The sequence below is a fragment of the Halichoerus grypus genome, chromosome X, assembly GCF_964656455.1.
Source record: "Halichoerus grypus chromosome X, mHalGry1.hap1.1, whole genome shotgun sequence".
Classification (NCBI taxonomy): Eukaryota; Metazoa; Chordata; class Mammalia; order Carnivora; family Phocidae; genus Halichoerus; species Halichoerus grypus.
The window spans coordinates 41,353,061-41,373,436 of record NC_135727.1 but is presented as its reverse complement, the minus strand read 5'-3'; the positions used below and the strand labels follow the sequence as shown (position 1 = coordinate 41,373,436).

The following is a 20,376-nucleotide window of genomic DNA, read 5'->3' as shown; positions in this document are numbered from 1 at the left end:
GTAGGATCCCTAGAACTTATTGTGCCTCTCCTGGTAGGTACATCAATGTGTTCACCAACCACGAAGATCCACCAAGTCTTGATGTCCAGATTTTTGGGGGGGTATTTCATTACTTAGGCATGATAGATTAAATTATTGGCCATGTGATTGAACTTGATCTTCAGCTCCCCTCCCCGTAATAGAAGTTAGGCTAATTCGGTGTTTCAACCTTTGAGCGGTATGCTTAATGTATCTGATAACAGTTCTTATCTTCAAACTGTCTAGGGGCTCACCATGAGTTACCTCATTAGCATAACGGAGGTACTCTTGTCACTATGGAAATTCTAAGGGTTTTTGAACCAGGAACCAGAGACAAAGACCAGATATGTTCTTTATTGTGCCATAGTTCTAAAGTTCAGCTGTTTTCTTTCTCAGCTGTAGAAAGTCCATTTGATTCTTTTTTAGATATTTACTTTTGAGGTTGTATATCTGTTTTGTCCATCTAGATCACCTGTTGATCTGCTTCTGTTGGTATAATAATAAGAAATATGACCATTTAAGAGCTTATATTAATGTTTTAATACAAATGGTAGCTAGTGAACCATGGTGCTCTCTGTTAGATAGTAAAATGTAGTCAAAATCCATCTACTCATTCAAAAGTTAGCACTGAGAAATAAAATATAATCAACAGACATTAAAACTTCTTCAGTTCATTCTCTTGGTAATATGTACTCTATAAAGAGAGAAAATTAATCACGCCATGGTTAGATGAATCCTTAAAAATCATTTTCAAAAAAATCATTTTCAATTCTCCTCCTAAGAAAAGCAGAAGACACCATAGGAAAAGTTTTTAAATAATGGTTGTTGCCTGAAAAGCATTTGCTAATTTGAATTAATGATCACAAAGACTTTAGCATTTTTGATCATTGTAAATTATTGCTAATTTGCTTATATTAGCAATTTCTCAAAGAAATTCTATATTCTGGTCCTTTTTGTATAGTATCTTCTGCTTTTCTTAGGTAGAAGGCACTGAAAATATTCCTTCATTTAATTGTGTAGAGAATTTCAATATACAGTGTAAAATTATTTATATTACATCATTTGATCGTCAACATCCCAGTGAGGAAGGCACAGGATAATTATTTCAATTTTATAAAAGAGAAATCTGAGATTCAGAAAAGATAAAATATAGGATTTATACATATGTGTATGTATATTAAGTACTTTTAATTTCTGTGCATGAAAGATACTTTCTAAGACCTCAATAATGTTAATTATAATCCTCATATAAAGATGAGAGAATGACATTCTATAGAATCTGTATGACATTTACCTAAGGTCAATAAGTTGACAAAAGCGCAAGATTAGAGTACAACTTAGAGTCTCTGACATAATTTTTATAATATTCTGCCACTACCCAGCATATGCAATGTTCTCTTCCTTTAGCTCTCTTTTCCCTCTCTTCCTCAGTTATTTTTCTACACTTATCTTTTCACTTTTCGTCTCTCTTTTTTCATTTTCCTCAGTTGATACCTGTAGACATTGTATACCTCCACTTCTGTCATTTATCCCCTCACCTTTAAGACATTTAAGTCCTACAAATGGATGATTACATATTCCAGTAAAAATCTCCTAAGCTACTTTTTAAAAGTTCTGTACAATGTAATGGTGCTGTTAGGGTTTTGAAAACTATTTCTTCTAATTTGTTTCAGATGGAAAAAGTCACTTCCTAATCATATGTATTAAAAAGTAGATACATGCTGTTTAAGGATCTCAAAATACATGTAATTTAACTATTTTTTAGTTAGATTTCTTTCACAGGTGATGTTTTCAGCTTTCTAATTTCTAGAAATACCATGTTTTCAATGATTGAAAGAAGTTCAAATTACAACTATAAAATATGTTTTTATTTGCTGGGGTTTAAAGGTAAATAAATGGTTGCATGCCTCCTTCATAAAAGCTACTTCTTTTTAGTTCATTAATAACTCATTAGCAAAATAACGAATACTACCATTATAAGAAAAAATCCATTGATAAAATAAGTTGAGCAATATTATGTGGCATTCAACAATATGACATTCTGTTTTACTTTATGCTTTTAGTTTTGGAAATACAGTAGAAAAAACTCATCACAGAAATATGCTAATAGCCCACAAGATGGAAATCTTTCCTTATAAAAGTAGGCTTCTCCTCAGTTTCAAAATAAGATACTTCCCTTTTCCTCCATTTATTTCAGTTCAATAAATAGTTATTGAGTAGATAGTATATAGAGATATAAAAATAAAGTCTATACTTTTGTAGACTTTATAACAGAGCTTATAGCAGAATCTGTTGGAAGAGATAGACTCATAAACCTGTAATTTGGACACAGAGTGATGAATGCTATGATAGAAGTTTATTCATGGTGCTATGAGAGCAACAGCATGTACAAGGAGTAGTGAGCTTTGACTAGAGATCAAGGATGGCTTCTTTTAGGAATTAATGCTTGAGTTAAATTTCAAAGGAGGAATATGAGTTTGAAGCAGCATGAGACTTATAGAAAACTTTGAAAAGAGGCTGGAGGCTGGACAGTTAGGCCAGACAGTTTCCCAGATATATATATATATATATATATATATATATATATCTCCATCCATCCATCTTTAGTTGCTATTTAATAAAGTTAAATACTTCCTTTTGTGGAATACGCCTTATTGAAAGAACATTTAAATCTGCAATAGTATTTGGGGTGCCTGGGTGGCTTAATCGGTTAAGCATCGGATTCTTGGTTTTGCCTCAAGTCATGATCTCAGGGTTGTGAGATCAAGCCCTCTTTCGGGCTCTGTGCTGAGCGGGGAGTCTGCTTGGGATTCTTTCCCTCTTTCTCTCCCTCCCCTTTTGCCCCTCCCCCTACTCGCTTGCTCTCTCTCTTCCTCTCAAATAAATAAATAAATACAATCTTTAAAAAATCTATTGCAGTATTTTGAACTAAGTTATATATGCATATTTGTTCCTAACTTGTATATATTTTCCTTAAATTTTTAGTGCATTACTTTAAGAAACTAAACCTATATATTTTGCAAACTGATTGAATTAGAATAAATTCTGAATGGAACCAATTAGGTTTTTTTTTCATTCAAGTGTCTTTTTGTAATTATTTGTTATCTTTTTTCCATCTTTTGTAGGGTTCCCGTACCTCAGCCAGAAACTTCTGCACAGACAAAAGGAAATAAACCAGACATGCCAAGCATTTTCCAACGTATGTTGCTTTGATGATGATTATTATTTATGAAATCTTTATGGAACATTATTATATACAGATTACTATTTGATTTTATTCTGCATTTTTGTGTCATGCCTCTCTCTAGCATAATATAAGTACTTTAAATAGATATATAATGTTACTTTTTTTTGTTTTTTATTTACATTAGTTTAGGTCCTTGTCAAAAGTACTGGTCTCAATTTTAAAACAATTTGGTATCATCACCAAAGTGAAAGTAAATATAAACAAACCTATATTTACGAATTTGTTTATTTGATAATACATCCCTTCAAATATAGGGATTTTTAATTTTTAATTAACAGAAGAATAAAGTAGGAAGTTTAATTTTTATTTGAAAATAAATATAAGTAAAGCTTAAAAGATAGTTTTAGTTCCTTTCTTTGCTAATGGGTTGACTGGTTTGAATATTGGGTTCATTTCTGAAGAAATTTCATAATACTATTTAGTTCCTTAGAGTGGTTTAAATCTGATCTTATAAGGGTCATCTCTCTGGACTAAACTTTTTAACATTTTATGTCTTTCTTGCTTTTTGAGTTATTCTTATCTTGGGGTTGACTTCTTGTCAATCTGGCAGATCAAGAATCCACAAAAGGATCTAAAGTCTGCATCCCCCCTAAAAAAATTAAAACAAAGAAAATAAGGGGGGAAATCATTATAATATAAATATATGACCAAGCTCAGAACAAGAATGAAAAATCCTTAGGTGCCAAAAACAAAAGAATTTAAATTTAGCAGTGAGTAGGACTAAAACTAAAACTGCTCTCAGGCATTTCAGAACTAGATAGAGGCCTAATTGATTGTGGGCTGAGGTGTAATAACCATATGGAAAGGAGGGTCCAGACCACAAACCTCGTACATGTGAAGTAGGACTAATATAGAATTGGAAGGTTATGAAAGACCAGAGAAAGTAGGCCCATCAGCGTGGGGAAGTGTCAAGGAGCTTCCTGTATCCTCTGGGCAATGGTTGGGAAAAAGTCCCACCTGAGAGAAATTGAAATCCCAGACCTGTGCAGCATTGAGGTGTGGTCACCGTTCAATTGACTATAATGGTGAGGACACTGAGCTAAGGAGTTAACAGTAGCATCTGGTCTGAAATCAGTGAAACCCTTAAGGTTTTGACAAAGGTAAGTGTGAAACTGCCTCAAAGGGAGACATCTTACAACCTAGGGTATTTGGGACTCCCATAGAAAATGTCTACAGAAGATGAATTCATGGTTAAAAAATTACAAACATTCCAAGAAAATGAACTTCTTTGAGGCAATGTGATCAGATGTAATGTGGGAAAATTTATAGCCTAGGAACTAGAAATACTAAACCAATCAGAAAGAGGCTTTAAAATAAATACGTGTTTAAAAAGTTAAAGGAATGAACAGAAACTGTAAGTTAAATATATAAATACATATTAAATGTATAATAAATTTAAATTTGATTTAATAATTATATATTAAATTTATATTTAATAAATTATATATTAAACATGACACATTTAACTTAATATAGTTATTAAGTTAAATATATAAATTTAATTTATATATTTAATATATAGCTATTAAAATAATTATATATATTTATAATATTGTATAAATTAATTACATGTATTTATCAAATTAAATATATAAACTTAATGTGTAATTTATTAAATATATTAATTTAATATATTAAATATATGCTTTGAAGAGGAAGCAAATGAAGAGATAATTAGTACATTTGGAAGATAGATACAGAGGAAATCACACCAGAGATAGGTAAAGAGATTGGAAAGGTAAAAAAGAAGTTGGGAAACATGGTGGATAGGGTGAGAAAGTTCAATTTATATCTAAGAAAAGTTCCAGGAGGACAGACTAGAGATAATCAGGAAGAAGCAATATTTGAAGAGGTACATTTTCAAAATTAAGGGTATATATGAATCATTAGATTGAAGGATCACAAAGAATCCTAAGCAGAAAAATTAAATAAATTTATATGCAGACCTATCATAGTGAACCTGCACAGCATCACAGATAGTAAGTAAATGTCTTAAAAACTGCCAGAAAGAAAATGCCTATTTATCTACAAAAGGAATATAATTAGACTGGAAGATTTCTTCTTTTTTTTTAAAGATTTTTTTTTTTTTAATTTTGTTTATTTGACATAGAGACAGAGAGAGAGGGAACACAAGCAGGGGGAGTAGGAGAGGGAGAAGCAGGCTTCCGGCTGAGCAGGGAGCCGGATGCGGGGCTCCATCCCAGGACGCTGGGATCATGACCTGAGCTGAAGGCAGACGCTTAACCACCTGAGCCACCCAGGCGCCCCAGACTGGAAGATTTCTTATCAGTGACAATAGATGCCTTAGATAATGGAATAATGTCTTCAAAATGTTGAAAGAAAATATTTTCCAACCTAGAATTCTATGTTGAAATGAACTTTGAGGGTGAAATAAATATATTTTTAGATGTTCAGAGACTATGAGAGTTATTATACATATTGTCTCAATAAGTGAGTTACTAAAGAATTTTGAAAGAAGTAAAATGAAACCAAAAAGAGGTATCAAACTGCAAGAAGAAATGGTGAGCTTAGAAGTTGGTAAAATATTGGTAAATATAAATAAAAACAGGCAGTAAAAATTAATAACAATGGTAAATAATTTCATGGGATTTGAAATAAAGTAAAACTAAAAGACTATTTAAAATAAGATGGGTGGGAAGATGAGAATTAAAGCATTCTTTTTTTTTTTAAGATTTTATTTATTTATTTGAGAGAGAGAATGAGAGAGAGAGCACATGAGAGGGGGGAGGGTCAGAGGGAGAAGCAGACTCCTCGCCGCACAGGGAGCCCGATGCGGGACTCGATCCAGGGACTCCAGGATCATGACCTGAGCCGAAGGCAGTTGCTTAACCAACTGAGCCACCCAGGCGCCTGAGAATTAAAGCATTCTTAGGTTATTGAATCTTTATGGAGAAAAGTAGTGGTTGATGAACTGTAGGCTTTGTAAATTCAAACATGAAATTTAAAATTTTAAGGGCATGCTAAAAGAATAGGTATAGAGGGTATAACTTTCAAAGCAGCAGCACAGAAAAAAAGGGGGAATTGTGAAAATTTAATCAGGACAGTGGAAGGTGGAAAAGAAGAAAAAAAGAAAGGAAAAGCATGATTAAGAAAAAACACAAAATAACATAACTGAGGGGCACCTGGGTGGCTCAGTTTGTTAAGCATCTGCCTTCAGCTCAGGTCATGATCCCTGAGTCCTGGGATCAGGTACCACATTGGGCTCCCGGCTCAGCAGGGAGCCTGCTTCTCCCTCTGACTCTCTCCCCTCTCATGCTGTTTCTCTCTCTCTCTCAAATAAATAAATAAAATCTTAAAAAAAAAAATAACTGAAATAGTTCCAAATACATCAGTAATTTCAATAAATGTAAACATGTTAAACTTTCAGGTATCAGTTTTAAAAATTTAATCTAGTTATATGTTGTATATAAGAGACACTTAAGCAAATTTATATAGAAAGGTTGAAAATAAAGGAATGGCAAAAAAATATACCTGACTTATCCTAAGGAAAGGTGGTATAGCAATATTAATATGAGATAAAGTATGAAGCAGAAACTGTAAATAAAGATAAAACAATATAGAATGATAAAAGTGACATTCTACCCAGAAGATAATAACAAACAGGAATGTATACATCTAATAATATAACCTCAAACTGTAAATAACCTGGTAGATTTATTTTTTTAATTTAAAGTTTTTTTTATTTAAAGATTTTATTTATTTGTTTGTTTATCAGAGAGAGAAAGTGTGTACACAAGCAGGGGGAGCAGTAGGCAGAGGGAGAGGGAGAAGCAGGCTCCCCACTGAGCAGGGATCCCAATGCAGACTTGATCCCAGGACCAAACCGAAGGCAGACGCTTAACCAACTGAGCCACGCAGGCATCCCAACCCAGTAGATTTAAAAGGAGCAATTGACAAATTTATGGTCATAACACACTCCTCTCTTAAAGTAATAGAACAAGGAGACAAAAAGTTATTTAATAGGAAAGCACACATATATTGATGAAAGCCAGTGATAAAAAACAATCTTAAAAGAAGCCAAAGGGAAAAGAAAAAAGACACATTACATACAGAGGAACAAAGACAAGTATAACAACAGATTTCTCTTCAGAAAGTATATTATCCAAAAGACAATGAAAAGACCTGTAAACCTAGAGTTCTATACACAGTGAATATATCTTTTAAAATAGACAAAATAAAGATCAAAACAGAAACTGAGAGAATTCATCACCACCAGACCTGCACCATGAAAAATAATAAAGGAAGTTCTTCAGGCAGAAAAATAATAATACAGATGGAAATTTAGATCTAAATAAAGGAAAGCACCAGAAATAGTAAATGTACAGGTAAAATAAAATATATTTTCTCAATTTTTATCTCTTTTAAATGAAAAATAATAAAAATGTAAATTTTGTAGTTTATATAGACGTAAAATGTATGACAACAAGTGCACAAAGGCAAGAGAGGATATGGAGATATACCATTAGGAAGTTCTTACACTATATGCACAAAATGGCATAAAATCACTTGGATGTAGACTGTAATAAATTAAAGTTGTATATTACAAATCCTATAGCAACCCCTAAAATAAAAATAGCTAATATAAGTCAATGGTAGAGCTAAATGGAATTATTTTTTTAAATATTCAATCCAAGAGAAGGCAGGACAAGAGAAAAAGGGACATAAAGAACAAATGAGTCAAATAGAAAAAATAGCAAAATAACAAATTGCAGCCCTGTTATACTGTTAATTACGTTAAAGTAAATAGTATGAACACCCCAGTAAAAAAGCAGAGATTATCATATTGGATAAAAAAGTAAGACCCAGCTATATACCACCTCAAAAGACCCACTCTAGGGGCACCTGGGTGGCTCAGTCGGTTAAGCGTCTACCTTTGGCTCAGTTCATTATCCTGGGGTCCTGGGATGGAGCCCCACATTGGGCTCCCTGCTCAATGGGAGGCCTGCTTCTCCCTCTCTCTCTCAAATAATAAAATCTTTAAAAAAATAAAAGAGATCCACTTTAAACTTAAAGATACAATATAAAAAGATGGAAAATATATAGCATGTAAAAGAAAGCTGGAATGGCTATACTTACATCATCAAAGTAGATTTCAGAGCAGGGAATTAAGAAGAATATTACATTATTTAAATTTGTCCAAGAAAACATGCCAATCCTAAATGTGTAGGCACCTCACAATAAAGCTTCAAAGCGCATGAAAACTACTAAATTGAGAGGAGAAACAGACAAATTCATAATTATGTTTGAGGACTTCATAATCAAACATAATTATGAGGACTTCAGCATCCTTTTCTCAGCAATTGATAGGAAAACTAGACAGTAAATCAGTAAGAATATAGAATACATTAACACTATCAACCAACTTGAGCTAATTGATATCTACAAAATACTCTACCTAACAATGGCTTAATACATATTCTTTCCAAGTACACATAGAACATTTACCAAGATAAACCATATTGTCATAAAACAAGTCTCAATAAGTTTAAAAGAATCTAATGGAGAAAAGTAAATTCAAATAGATGGAAGGAAATTCTGTATGTCATCAATTCCAAGATACCCATTTTTGCATATTTTAACATCTCTGAAATTGGGATGCACATTCCAAAATGAATTATACATCATGATTTCATTGGCAAAGTATTTTTTTTTCTTAATGGCACATGAAATAATGGTGTTTTACAATTTGCAGTATTTTATTTATTTTATTTTATTTTATTTTATTTTATTTTTAAAGATTTTTATTTTTAATAAATCTCCACACCCAATTGTGGGGCTTGAACTCACAACCCCAAGATCAAGTCGCATACTCACCTGACTGAGCCAGCCCGGCACCCCTACAGCATTTTAGATTCAATAAAATAAAAGAATAAAATTAAAAACAAATCAGTAAAATATAAAACAAAAAAGAGAATAGCAGAACCTAAAGTTGGTTCTTTTAAAAGATTTACACAATAGAGAAACCTCTAGCAATACTGACCAAGAATAAAAAAGAAAGCTACAAATAAACAGTTGTAGAAAAGAAAGAGTATTAAACTTATAATAACCATTTTTAAAACTACAAGAGAGTATTATAATTTAATTTGTACACATTTCTAAAATTATCCAAAGCCAAACTATTTATTGTTCATAGATACATATATAGGAATTTACTCTGGAATGGAAAAATACATAGCTAATTAATGATATTAGTTGTCTCTAGGGAAGGAAGGAAGAGAATACAGGAAGAGTAAAAAAAGGAGATTTAAACCTGATCTTCAATGTTCTATTTATTTCATTATTTTATTCATATTTTATATGAAACCAAATCAATGCAAATAATTTATGAGGCAATGGGAAAATATGAACAAAATACTTGATAATATTTTTGAACAAAATATTTGATAATATTTTGGTAATATTTGATAATATTTAAAAATTATTATTATTAATAATATAAGTGTTATATCATGTTTATTTTCTTGTTTTAAAAAGTCCTTATCTTTTAAAGATACACATTGAATTATTTATAGGTGAAATGATATCTCAAAGATTGGCTTTAAAATAGAGAAGTAGCGTTGGGAGTAGTATAGTATATACATGAAAGAATGTTGGCCATGTGGTGATAAGTGTTAAAACTTGATGATAGATACATGGGGATTCATTGTACTCTCCTAGCTACTTTTAATGTTTTAAAACCTCTACAATAAAAAAAGTTTAAAACATGAAAATATTTGAAGCAAAGATGGTAAAATATAAGTCTGAGAATGTGTAATTCTAGGTATTGGGTATACTGGTAGTTACTATGGTATTCTATGTATTTTTCCAATTTTTCTGTCTAGAGAAGGTAAAAGGTAAGTTTAAAACACTAATTCCTAAAAGATGAATAGAGTTTTGTCAAATTACCTAAGTGTATATAAGCCTACAACAGTTTTAGCACAGGTACAAAAATAAGACATTTCATGGAAATCTCAAGGAACCACCAACTGTTGAGGTGTTACTAGAGTGAGTATAAAGTGTTAAGGCAGGGAGTAGTCTAATGGCTGAAGAAATGTTAAAGATTGACATTAATGGAGGACCTGGTATGCCATATGAAGAAACTTGGACTTTCTTCTCTAGACATTAAGGGCGAGGTTTTGGAAGACATTAAGCAGTGGTGTGGCATAATTTAATTTACATTTTAATAGCTTACTCTGATGGCTATGTGGGGGACAGGTTTAAGGAAAACAACTCCAGAGTCAAAGACACCAATGAATGATGATAAAGACCAGGAATAGAGCAGTGGTAATAAAGAGAAAAAGAGGAAGAGATGAGAGAAAAATTTGAAAATACAATCAATCATATCTAGGTATTGATTAAAACTGAAAATGAGAAGAGTCAAGGATGCCTCATTTACCTACTCCTTGTCTTTTTTTTTTTTTTTAAGATTTTATTTATTTATTTGACAGAGAGAATGAGATAGAGAGAGCATGAGACGGGGGAGGGTCAGAGGGAGAAGCAGACTCCCCGCTGAGCAGGGAGCCCGATGTGGGACTCGATCCTGGGACTCCAGGATCATGACCTGAGCCGAAGGCAGTCGCTTAACGAACTGAGCCACCCAGGTGCCCTACCTACTCCTTGTCTTAATTTAATGGACTTGGTATTCTAGTTGGGGTGGGCAGTTGTATTAGTTTGCCAGGGCTGCCATAAAAATGCCACAAAATGGCTTAAACAAAAGAAATTTTTTTTTTTTTTCACAGTTCTGAAGGCTACAAGTCCAAGATCAAGGTTTCAGCAGGTTTGGCTTCTCCTGAGGCCTCACACCATGGCTTTTAGATGGCCATTTTTTGTGCTGTGTCCTCACCTGTTTGTCTCTCTGTGTTTACACATCCCTGGTGTCACTGTATATCCAAATTTTCTTCTAAGGATACCAGTCAGATTAGATTAGGGCCCACACTAACAGCTTCATTTTAACTTAATCACTTCTTCAAAGTCCCTATTTTCTTTATACAGTCACATTGTAAAGGATTGGGGGTTAAGGATTCAAAATATAAATTTTGGGGTAATACAATTCAGCTCATAGCAGCAATGTCATTAACTAAGAAATTTTTATTATGAAAAATTTCACATATATACGGAAGTGAACAGAATAGTATAATGAACCCTCATTTTAAAATATAAGTTTTATTTTTCTTTAGGTATGGCAAGTCCATCAGATCAGAAGACAACTGCCATTGAAAAAATAGTCACTATATTCACAGATCCCAAGAGAAGGGGACACACAGTGAATGCCATGGGAAGCACCAGGGTCAGTCAGGAGGCAGAGTGACAGGAAAACAGGGCATGAGCCTTTATTGTGGCTTCTGTGAGAACAAGCACGCAAGGCAGATGAGCAGATTTAGGATTGACTAGTTTCAATAATTTCAGCAGACTCAGGGTTGTAAGGGCTGACCCTAGTTGTCTGGTCCCTGTCCCGGGGTGATTAGGATAGGGGATTAGTGGCTTAGAGTATGAGAGCCCTATAAAGGTGGTTGGGGTGTGGGCTCTGGGTTGGTTGGCTTGCATATGAAAGGTGCAGCTCCAAGGCAAGTTGTTTACTGTCTCTAAGAATTGGCTAGCCCTGGGAGGGGCAGTCTGTCCTGGGTCAGCAAAGCCCCAGATGTCAAAGCATCAGAAACACATGGTTAAGATAAATACTGCATGGTCTCACTTATATACAGAATCTAAAAAAATCAGACTCATACAGGCAGAGGGTAGAATGGTGGTTACCAGGGACAGGGACGTGGGGGAAATGGGGAGATGTCAGCCAAAGAGTACAATGTTGTATCTATGGAGGATGAATAAGTCTAAAGATCTAATGTACAGCATAATAAATGTCATTAATACTATACTGAATACTGGAAATACACTAAGAGTAGATTTCAGGTGCCCATCATGTATGTGAGGCGATGATATATTAATTATATGGTAATCACTCATATTACTGTATATATGTATATCAAATCATTATGTTACAAACCTTAAGTATATATAAATGTTATTTAAATACAAAATAAAACTGAAAAAAAGAAAATTTATAGACTAGCTGAGACTGGAGAGTAAATATTGTCAAGATATATACCTGACAAAAGACTGGTGTGCAAGACATAATTGAACTGCTAATATGCATAATTAAAAATGTAAAGTAACAATTAAACATGGACAAAAGATTTTAACAGATGATTTACAGAACAGATTTAAGAATAGCCAGAAAGGATATGAAAATGTATTCAACATTATTAGTCATCAGGAAAATTCAAATTAGTACCACAATAAGATATACTACATGCCCACCAGAATGGCTAACATTCAAAATCTGATAATAGAAAATATTTGTGGGGATGTGGAGCAACTGGAAGTCTTATACACCAGCAGTGTGAATGTAAAGTGATACAACCACATTGCACAAAGTTCTGGCTGGCAGTTATAAAGCAAAATGTACACCTATCTTTGGACTCAGAAATTTCATTCCAAGAGAGATAAAAACCCTATATTCACAAAATGCTTATAAAGAATGTTAATAGTAGATTTACTTATAATAGCCCAAACTGGAAATAGCCCAGTTGTTCATCAATGGGAGAATACTTTGGTATAGTCATGCAGTGGAATACTATTCATCAATAAAAAGGAACCAACTACTGACACATGTAACAGAGTAGATGAAACTATAAAATATTATGAAGAGTTAAAGAAGCATTACACAAAAGAGTACATACTATGTGAATTCACTTATATTAAGATCCAGAGCAAGAAAAACTAATCTGTGGTAGAAAGATCACAACAGTAGTTGCCTTAGTAGAGAGGTTGAAGTGATGTATGGGGATTGACTGGGAAGGGGCACAAAGAAAATTTTGGGTGATGGCAATGCTCTGTATCTTGAGAGGGATTTTGGTTACCTGAGTATATATATTTGTCAAATGCACATAATTAAGATTTGTGCATTTCATTGTAAATTTTATATGAAAAGATTTTAAACAAATATTAAATTGGTTAATGATATGTATGCTGAACCACTTATCAGAAAGGAAACAGAAGTCTATAATTTATTTGAAAAGAATACAAATAAGGTGGATTAATGGATGGATAGAGATGGACATAGCCTGTGCTTTAAAATGGGAGAAACTAAATAATGGATATATAGTGTTCTTGTAAAATTCTTTTTATTTTGTTGTATATTTGAAATTTTTCACAATAAATTGATGGAGAAAATATAGTATGAAGGAAATTCTTATATGAAAAAAAAGCATGGATAATACACCCATGTTATCCATCACCCAGTTCCCAATAGTTATCAACACTTCATCAGTCTTGTTTCATCTATACTTACACCCACTCATCCCATATTATTTGGACACATTATCACTTCATCTGTACAAATTTCAGTATATATCTCTAAAAGATAAGGACTATTTTAATATGACCACAATATCATTATCATACCTAAAAAAATTGGCAGAATTTCTTAATATCATCAAATATCCACCTACCATTCCAATTTCCAGTTGGCTCATAAATGTCATCAAAAACTTTTTTTCATTATTTGAATTAGGATCCAAATAAGGTCCTCCTATTGCAAGTGTCAGATAAATCTCTTACAGATTCTTTTTTTTATTTTGTTTTTTACATTTTAGTTCACATACAGTGCAATATTGCTTTCAGGAGTAGAATTCAGTGATTCATCACTTACATACAACACCCATTGCTCATCACAGCAAATGCCCTCTTTAATACCCATCACCCATCTAGCCCATCTCCTACCCAACTCCCTCCATCAACCCTCAGTTTGTTCTCTATCATTAAGAGTCTCTTATAGTTTGTTTCCCTCTCTCCTTTTTCTTCCCCCTCCCATATGTTCATCTGTTTTGTTTCTTAAATTCCACATATGATTGAGATCATATGGTATTTGTCTTTCTCTGACTGACTTATTTCACTTAGCATAATACACTCTAGCTCCATCCATGTTGTTGCAAATGGCAATATTTCATTCATTTTGATGGCTGAGTAATATTCCATTGTATATATGTACCACATCTTCTACAATATTTGTTCTTAGTGTCTACTTATTTCACTTAGCATGTTTTCAAGGTTCATGCATGTTGTAGTGTATATCAGAACTTCATTCCTTTTTATGGCTGAATAATATTCACACATACATATATATGCCAATATAAATATAAATGTAAATGTATACATGCCACACTTTATTAATCCATTTATCTGTTGATGGACACTTGAGTTGTTTCCACTTATTAACTATTGTGAATAGTGCTGCTATGAACATTGGTGAACAGGTATTTGTTTGGGTCCCTGTTTCCAGTTCTTTTGAGTATATACCTAGAAGTAGAATTGCTGGGTCATATGATAATTCCTTATTAAATTTTCGGGAGCTGCCAGACTATTTTTCATAGCAGCTGCAGCATTTTACATTCCCATCAGGAATGTATGAGGGTTCTAATTTCTCTAAATCCTTGCCATAACTTCTTTTCTTTTTTCTCTTTTTTAAAAATTATAGCCATTCTGGTTAGTGAGAAGTGATATATCATTGTGATTTTGATTTGTATTTCACTAATGACTAATAATGTTGAGCATCTTTTCAAGGGCTTTTTAGGCATTTGTATGTCTTCATTGAAGAGATGCACATTGGCTTCCTTTGCTAGTTTAATTGAGTTGTTTGCCTTTTGTTGTTGGATTTGGGGTTTTTTTTATTCTGCATATTAAATCCCTATCAGATATGTGATTTGCAAATGTTTTCTTCCAATTTATAGGTTTCATTTTCACTTCCCTGATAATGTCCTGTGATGCACAAATGGGTTTTTTTGTACGTATCAATGTTTACTTATAACAATTAAACAATAAAATAGTGACAGAATAAAAATTCCTAGACTTCAGTAATAAGAAGAGGCATTTAAATCCATTCTCTACACTGGCACCAAAGTAATCTTTTCAAAACACTAAAAGCCAGTTCATATTTCTTGCTTAAAACATTTCACGAGCTTCCTACCATTTGTAAAATAAAGTCCAACTCATCAGCAAGTTAAAATTCATCCTTCTTGGTTTGCTCTTACTTATTTTAATGAAGTATAATTTATCAATTTTTCTCTTTCTTTACATACTTTATTAAATAGTTCTTTCAATCTCATGATTTTAGTGTCATATCTAATATTCCATTGTCAAATCCAAGATCATGAAGATTTACTCCTATTTACTTCTATGTGTTTTATGGTTTTAGCTAGTATATTTAGGTTGTTGGTCCTAAATATAAGAATTTAACCTAAATACATTGTTTTGAGTTAATTTTCTATCTGGTGTGAAACAGGGGTCCAGCTTTATTCTTTTGTCTGTGGAAATTCAGTTGTCACAGTCCCATTTGTTGACAAGACTATTCTTTTCCCATTGAATTGGCTTGGTACCCTTGTTGAAAATCAGATGGCCATAGATGTTATGTGTTTCTTCTTGGAATCTCACTTCTATTCTGTTGGTCTATATGTCTGTCCCTATGCCAGCCAGGATCACATTATTTTGATTACTGTAGCTTTGTATTAAGTTTTGAAATTGGGATGTGTGAGCCCTTCAACTTTGTTATTTTTATTCAAGATTGTTTTAGCATTCAGGACTCCTTGTAATTCCATATGAATTTAAGGATCAGTTTTTACCATTTCTGCAAAATAGGCTTTTGAAATTTTGATAGGGTTTTCACTGAATATGTAGATCACTTCAGATAGTATTGATATCTTAGTAATATTAAAGTTTCCAGTCCGTGGACATGTGATGTCTTTCTTTTCATTTATGTAGTCTTTATTTTATTTCAGCAATGTTTTGTAGTTTTTAGTACATAAGTGTTTTACCTTATTGCTCAAATTTATTCCTAGATATTTTATTCTTTTAGTTGCTATTATACTTGAAATTGCTTTCTTAATTTCCTATTCAGATTATTTATTGTTGGTTCATAGAAACTCACCTGACTTGTATGTGTTGATCTTGTAATCTGCAAATATGATGATTTGGTTTATTAGCTCTAGTTGCTTTTCCTGCAGATTCTTGCAGATTTTGTATACATGGGATTATGTCATATGCATACAGAGGTCATTTTATTTCTTCCTTTTTAATATGGATTCATTTTATTTCTTTTTCTTATCTAATTTATTTGAATAGAAATTCCAGTACAATGATGAATAGCAGTGGTGAAAGTGGACATCTGTGACTTGTTTCTGTACTTAGGAGGAAAGCTTTCAGTACTTTATCATTGAGTATTATGTTAGCTGGGCAGTTTTTATAAAAACCTATTTTATATTGAGGAAATTCCCATCTACTGCTAGTTTTCTGAGTTTTTAAATAATGAACAGGTATTGGATTTTGTCAGATGCCTTTTTTAAAAGTTTTTATTTAAATTCCAGTAAGTTAACATACAGTGTAATATTAGCTTCAGTTGTACAAGACAGTGATTCAGCACTTCCATACAACACCTGGTGCTCATCACAACACAAGCACTCCTTAATCCCTTATTTCACCCATTCCCACTCCCCACCTCCCCTCTAATAGTCATCAGTTTGTTTGCTATAATTAAGAGTCTCATGGCTTGCCTCTCACTCTCTTTTTTTCCCTTTTGCTCATTTGTTTTGTTTCTTAAATTCCACATATGAGTGAAATCATATTGTATTTATATTTCTGTGACGAATTTTGCTTAGGATAATACTCTCTAGCTCCATCCATGTCACTGCAAATGGCAAGATTTCATTCTTTTTTATGGCTGAGTAATACTCCATTGTGTGTGTGTGTGTGTGTGTGTGCCATATCTTCCTTATGCATTCATCAGTCGAAGGACACTTAGGCTGCTGCCATAATTTGGATATTGTAGATAATGCTGCTATAAACATCAGGGTACATATATCCCTTTCAATTAATATTTTTGTATTCTTTGGGTAAATACCTAGTAGTTCAATTGCTGGGTTGTGGGGTAGTTCTATTTTTCACTCTTTGAGGAACCTCCATAGTGTTTTCCACAGTGGCTATACCAGTTTGCATTCCCACCAACAGCATAACAGTGTTCCCCTTTCTCCACATCCTCACCAACCTCTGTTGTTTCTTCTGTAATTGATTTTAGCCATTCCTACAAGTATGAGGTGATATCTCATTGTACTTTTAATATCTAATTCCCTGACAATGAGTGATGCTGAGCATCTTTTCATGTCTGTTGGTCATCTCTATGTCTTCTTTGGAAAAATGTCTATTCATGTCTTTTGCCTGTTTTTTAATTGGATTATTCATTTTCTGGGTGTTGAGTTGTATAAGTTCTTTATATATTTTGGATACTAACCCTTTATCAGACATGTCATTTGCAAATATTTTCTCCCATTCCATGGTTGCCTTTTAGTTTTGTTGGTTGTTTCCTTCACAGTGCGGAAGCTTTTTACTTTGAAATAGTCCCAATAGTTCATTTTTGTTTCTGTTTCCCTTGCCTCCAGCAATGTGTCTAGTAAGAAGTTGCCACAGCTAGGGTCAAAGAGGTTGCTGCCTGTGTTCTCCTCTAGGATTTTTATGGTTTCAGATCTCACATTTAGATCTTTAATCCATTTTGAGTTTATTTTTGTGTATGGTGTAAGAAAGTAGTCCAGTTTCATTCTTTTGCATGTTCCTGTCCAGTTTCCCCAACATCATTTGTTGAAGAGACTCTTTTTCCCATTGGATATTCTTTCCTGCTTTGTCCAAGATTAATTGACCATATAGTTGTGGGTTCATGTCTGGGTTTTCTATTCTGTTCCATTGATCTATGTGTCTATTTTTGTGCTCATACCATACTATTTTGATCACTGCAGCTCTATAATATAACTTAAGGTTTGTAATTGTGATGCCTCCAGCTTTGCTTTTCTTTTTCAAGGTTGCTTTGGCTATTCGAGGTCTTTTGTCGTTCCATACAAATTTTGGGATTGTTTGTTCTAGCTCTTTGAAAAATGCTGTTGGTATTTTGATTGGGAGTGCATTAAATCTCTCAATTGCTTTGGGTAGTATAGACATTTTAACAATATTAGTTCTTCCAATCCATGAGCATGGAATATCTTCCCATTTTTTGTGTCATCTTCAACTTCTTTCATAGCATATAGTTTTTCATAATATTCTCTTATAATTGTTTGTATTTCTGTGGTGTTGGTTTCATTTTTCCTCTCTTCTTTGTGATTTTATTTGGGTCCTTTCTCTTTTCTTTTGGATAAGTCTGGCTAGAGGTTTATTAATTTTATTAATTTTTCCAATAAACCAACTCCTGGTTTCATTGATCTGTTCTATTGGGGTTTTTTATTTTCTATATCATTTATTTCTGCTCTGATCTTTATGATGTCCTTCCTTCTCTGGCTTTAGGCTTAATTTGTTGTTCTTTTTCTAGCTCCTTTAGGTGTAAGTTTCGGTTGCTTATTTGAGATTTTTCTTGCTTCATGAAGTAGGCCTGAATTGCTATATGGTTCCCTCTTAGGACAGCTTTTGCTGCATCCCAAAGGTTTTGGACCATTGTGTTTTTATTTTCATTTGTTTCCCTGTATTTTTTAATTTCTTTTGTGATTTCCTGGTTGACCCATTCATTGTTTAGTAGCATGTTATTTAACCCCCATGTATTTGTGGTCTTTCCAAATTGTTTCTTGTGGTTGACTTCTATTTTCATAACATTGTGGTCAGAAAAGGTTCATGGTATTATTTCAATCTTTTTGTATTTTTTGAGGCCTGATTTGTGACCTAATATGTGATCTATTATGGAGAATGTCCTGTGTGCACTTGAACAGAATTATATTCTGCTGTTTTGGTATGGAATGTTCTGAATATATCTGTTAAGTCCAGTGTGTCATTCAAAGCCACTGTTTCCTTGTTGATTTTCTGTTTTGATGATCTGTCCATTGATGTAAGTAGGGTATTAAAGTCCCCTACTGTTATCATATTATTATCAAGTAGTTCCTTTATTATTGTTTTATATATTTGGGTGCTCCCATGAGAGACTATGGATGTAGTGTTCCATGATCCATTGTTTGCGTATAACACCCAGTGCTCCATTCAGTACGTGCCCTCTTTAATACCCATCACCAGGCTAACCCATCCCCCCACCCCCTCCCCTCTAGAACCCTCAGTTTGTTTCTCAGAGTCCATAGTCTCTCATGGTTTGTCTCCCCCTCCGATTTCCCCCCCTTCATTTTTCCCTTCCTGCTATCTTCTTTTTTTTTTTTTTTTTAACATATAATGTATTATTTGTTTCAGAGGTACAGGACCCTGTATCTTTTGATTAGAGCATTTAGTTCATTTGTATTCAGAGTGATTATTGACAGATATGTATTTAGTGCCATTTTATTACTTGTTTTGTCGTTGTTCCTGGAGATTTTCTGTGTTCCTTTCTTGTCTTTGTCACTTTTGGTCTTTCCCTTCCACTCAGAGTCCCCTTTAATATTCTTGAAGGGCTTGTTTAGTACTCACAAACCCCTTTAGTTTTTGTTTGTCTGCGAAACTCTTTATTTCTCCTCTTCTGAATGGTAGCATTGCTGAATAGGGTAGTCTTGGCTGCAGATTTTTCCCATTCAGTACTTTGAATATATTATACCACTCCCTTCTGGTTTGCCAAGTTTCTATTGAGAAATCTCCAGCTAGCCTTATGGGTTTTCCCTTTTAAGTTAAGGACTTCTTTTGTCTTGCTGCTTTTAAGATTTTTTCTGTATCACTATATTTTGCCAACTTAATTGCAATATGTCTTGGTGTTGGCCTGTTTTTGTTGATTTTGATGGGTGTTTTGTGCCTCCTGGATCTGGATGTCTTTTTTCTTCCCCAGATTAAGGAAGTTTTCAGCTATTACTTCTTGAAATAAATTTTCTTCCCCCCTTTCTCTCTTTTCTTCTTCTGGGACTCCTGTAATACAAATGTTACTACGTTTGATGGAGACACTGAGTTCCCTAAGTCTATTCTCTTGTTGCAGGATTCTTCTTTCTCTCTCTTTTTCAGCTTCATTATTTTCCATTATTTCATCTTCTAGGTCACTAATTCATTCCTCTGCTTCTTCCAGCCTAATGCTAATCGCATCATGCCTGTTTTCAATCTCATGTATTTCATTCTTCATCTCAGATTGATTC

The 20,376-nt window shown here is 33.3% G+C and overlaps 1 protein-coding gene across 3 annotated transcripts in view; it reads left to right on the top strand.

Annotated features, from left to right (window-relative positions):
• The window catches only part of RADX (RPA1 related single stranded DNA binding protein, X-linked), an 81,625-nt gene that overhangs the window by 29,337 nt on the left and 31,912 nt on the right, over positions 1-20,376 (top strand). For all 3 annotated transcript variants that reach the window (XM_078063897.1, XM_078063896.1, XM_078063898.1), the window contains exon 11: positions 3,144-3,217. In XM_078063897.1, coding sequence (XP_077920023.1) covers positions 3,144-3,217 — 74 coding nt within the window. The remainder of the gene's footprint in view (positions 1-3,143; positions 3,218-20,376) is intronic.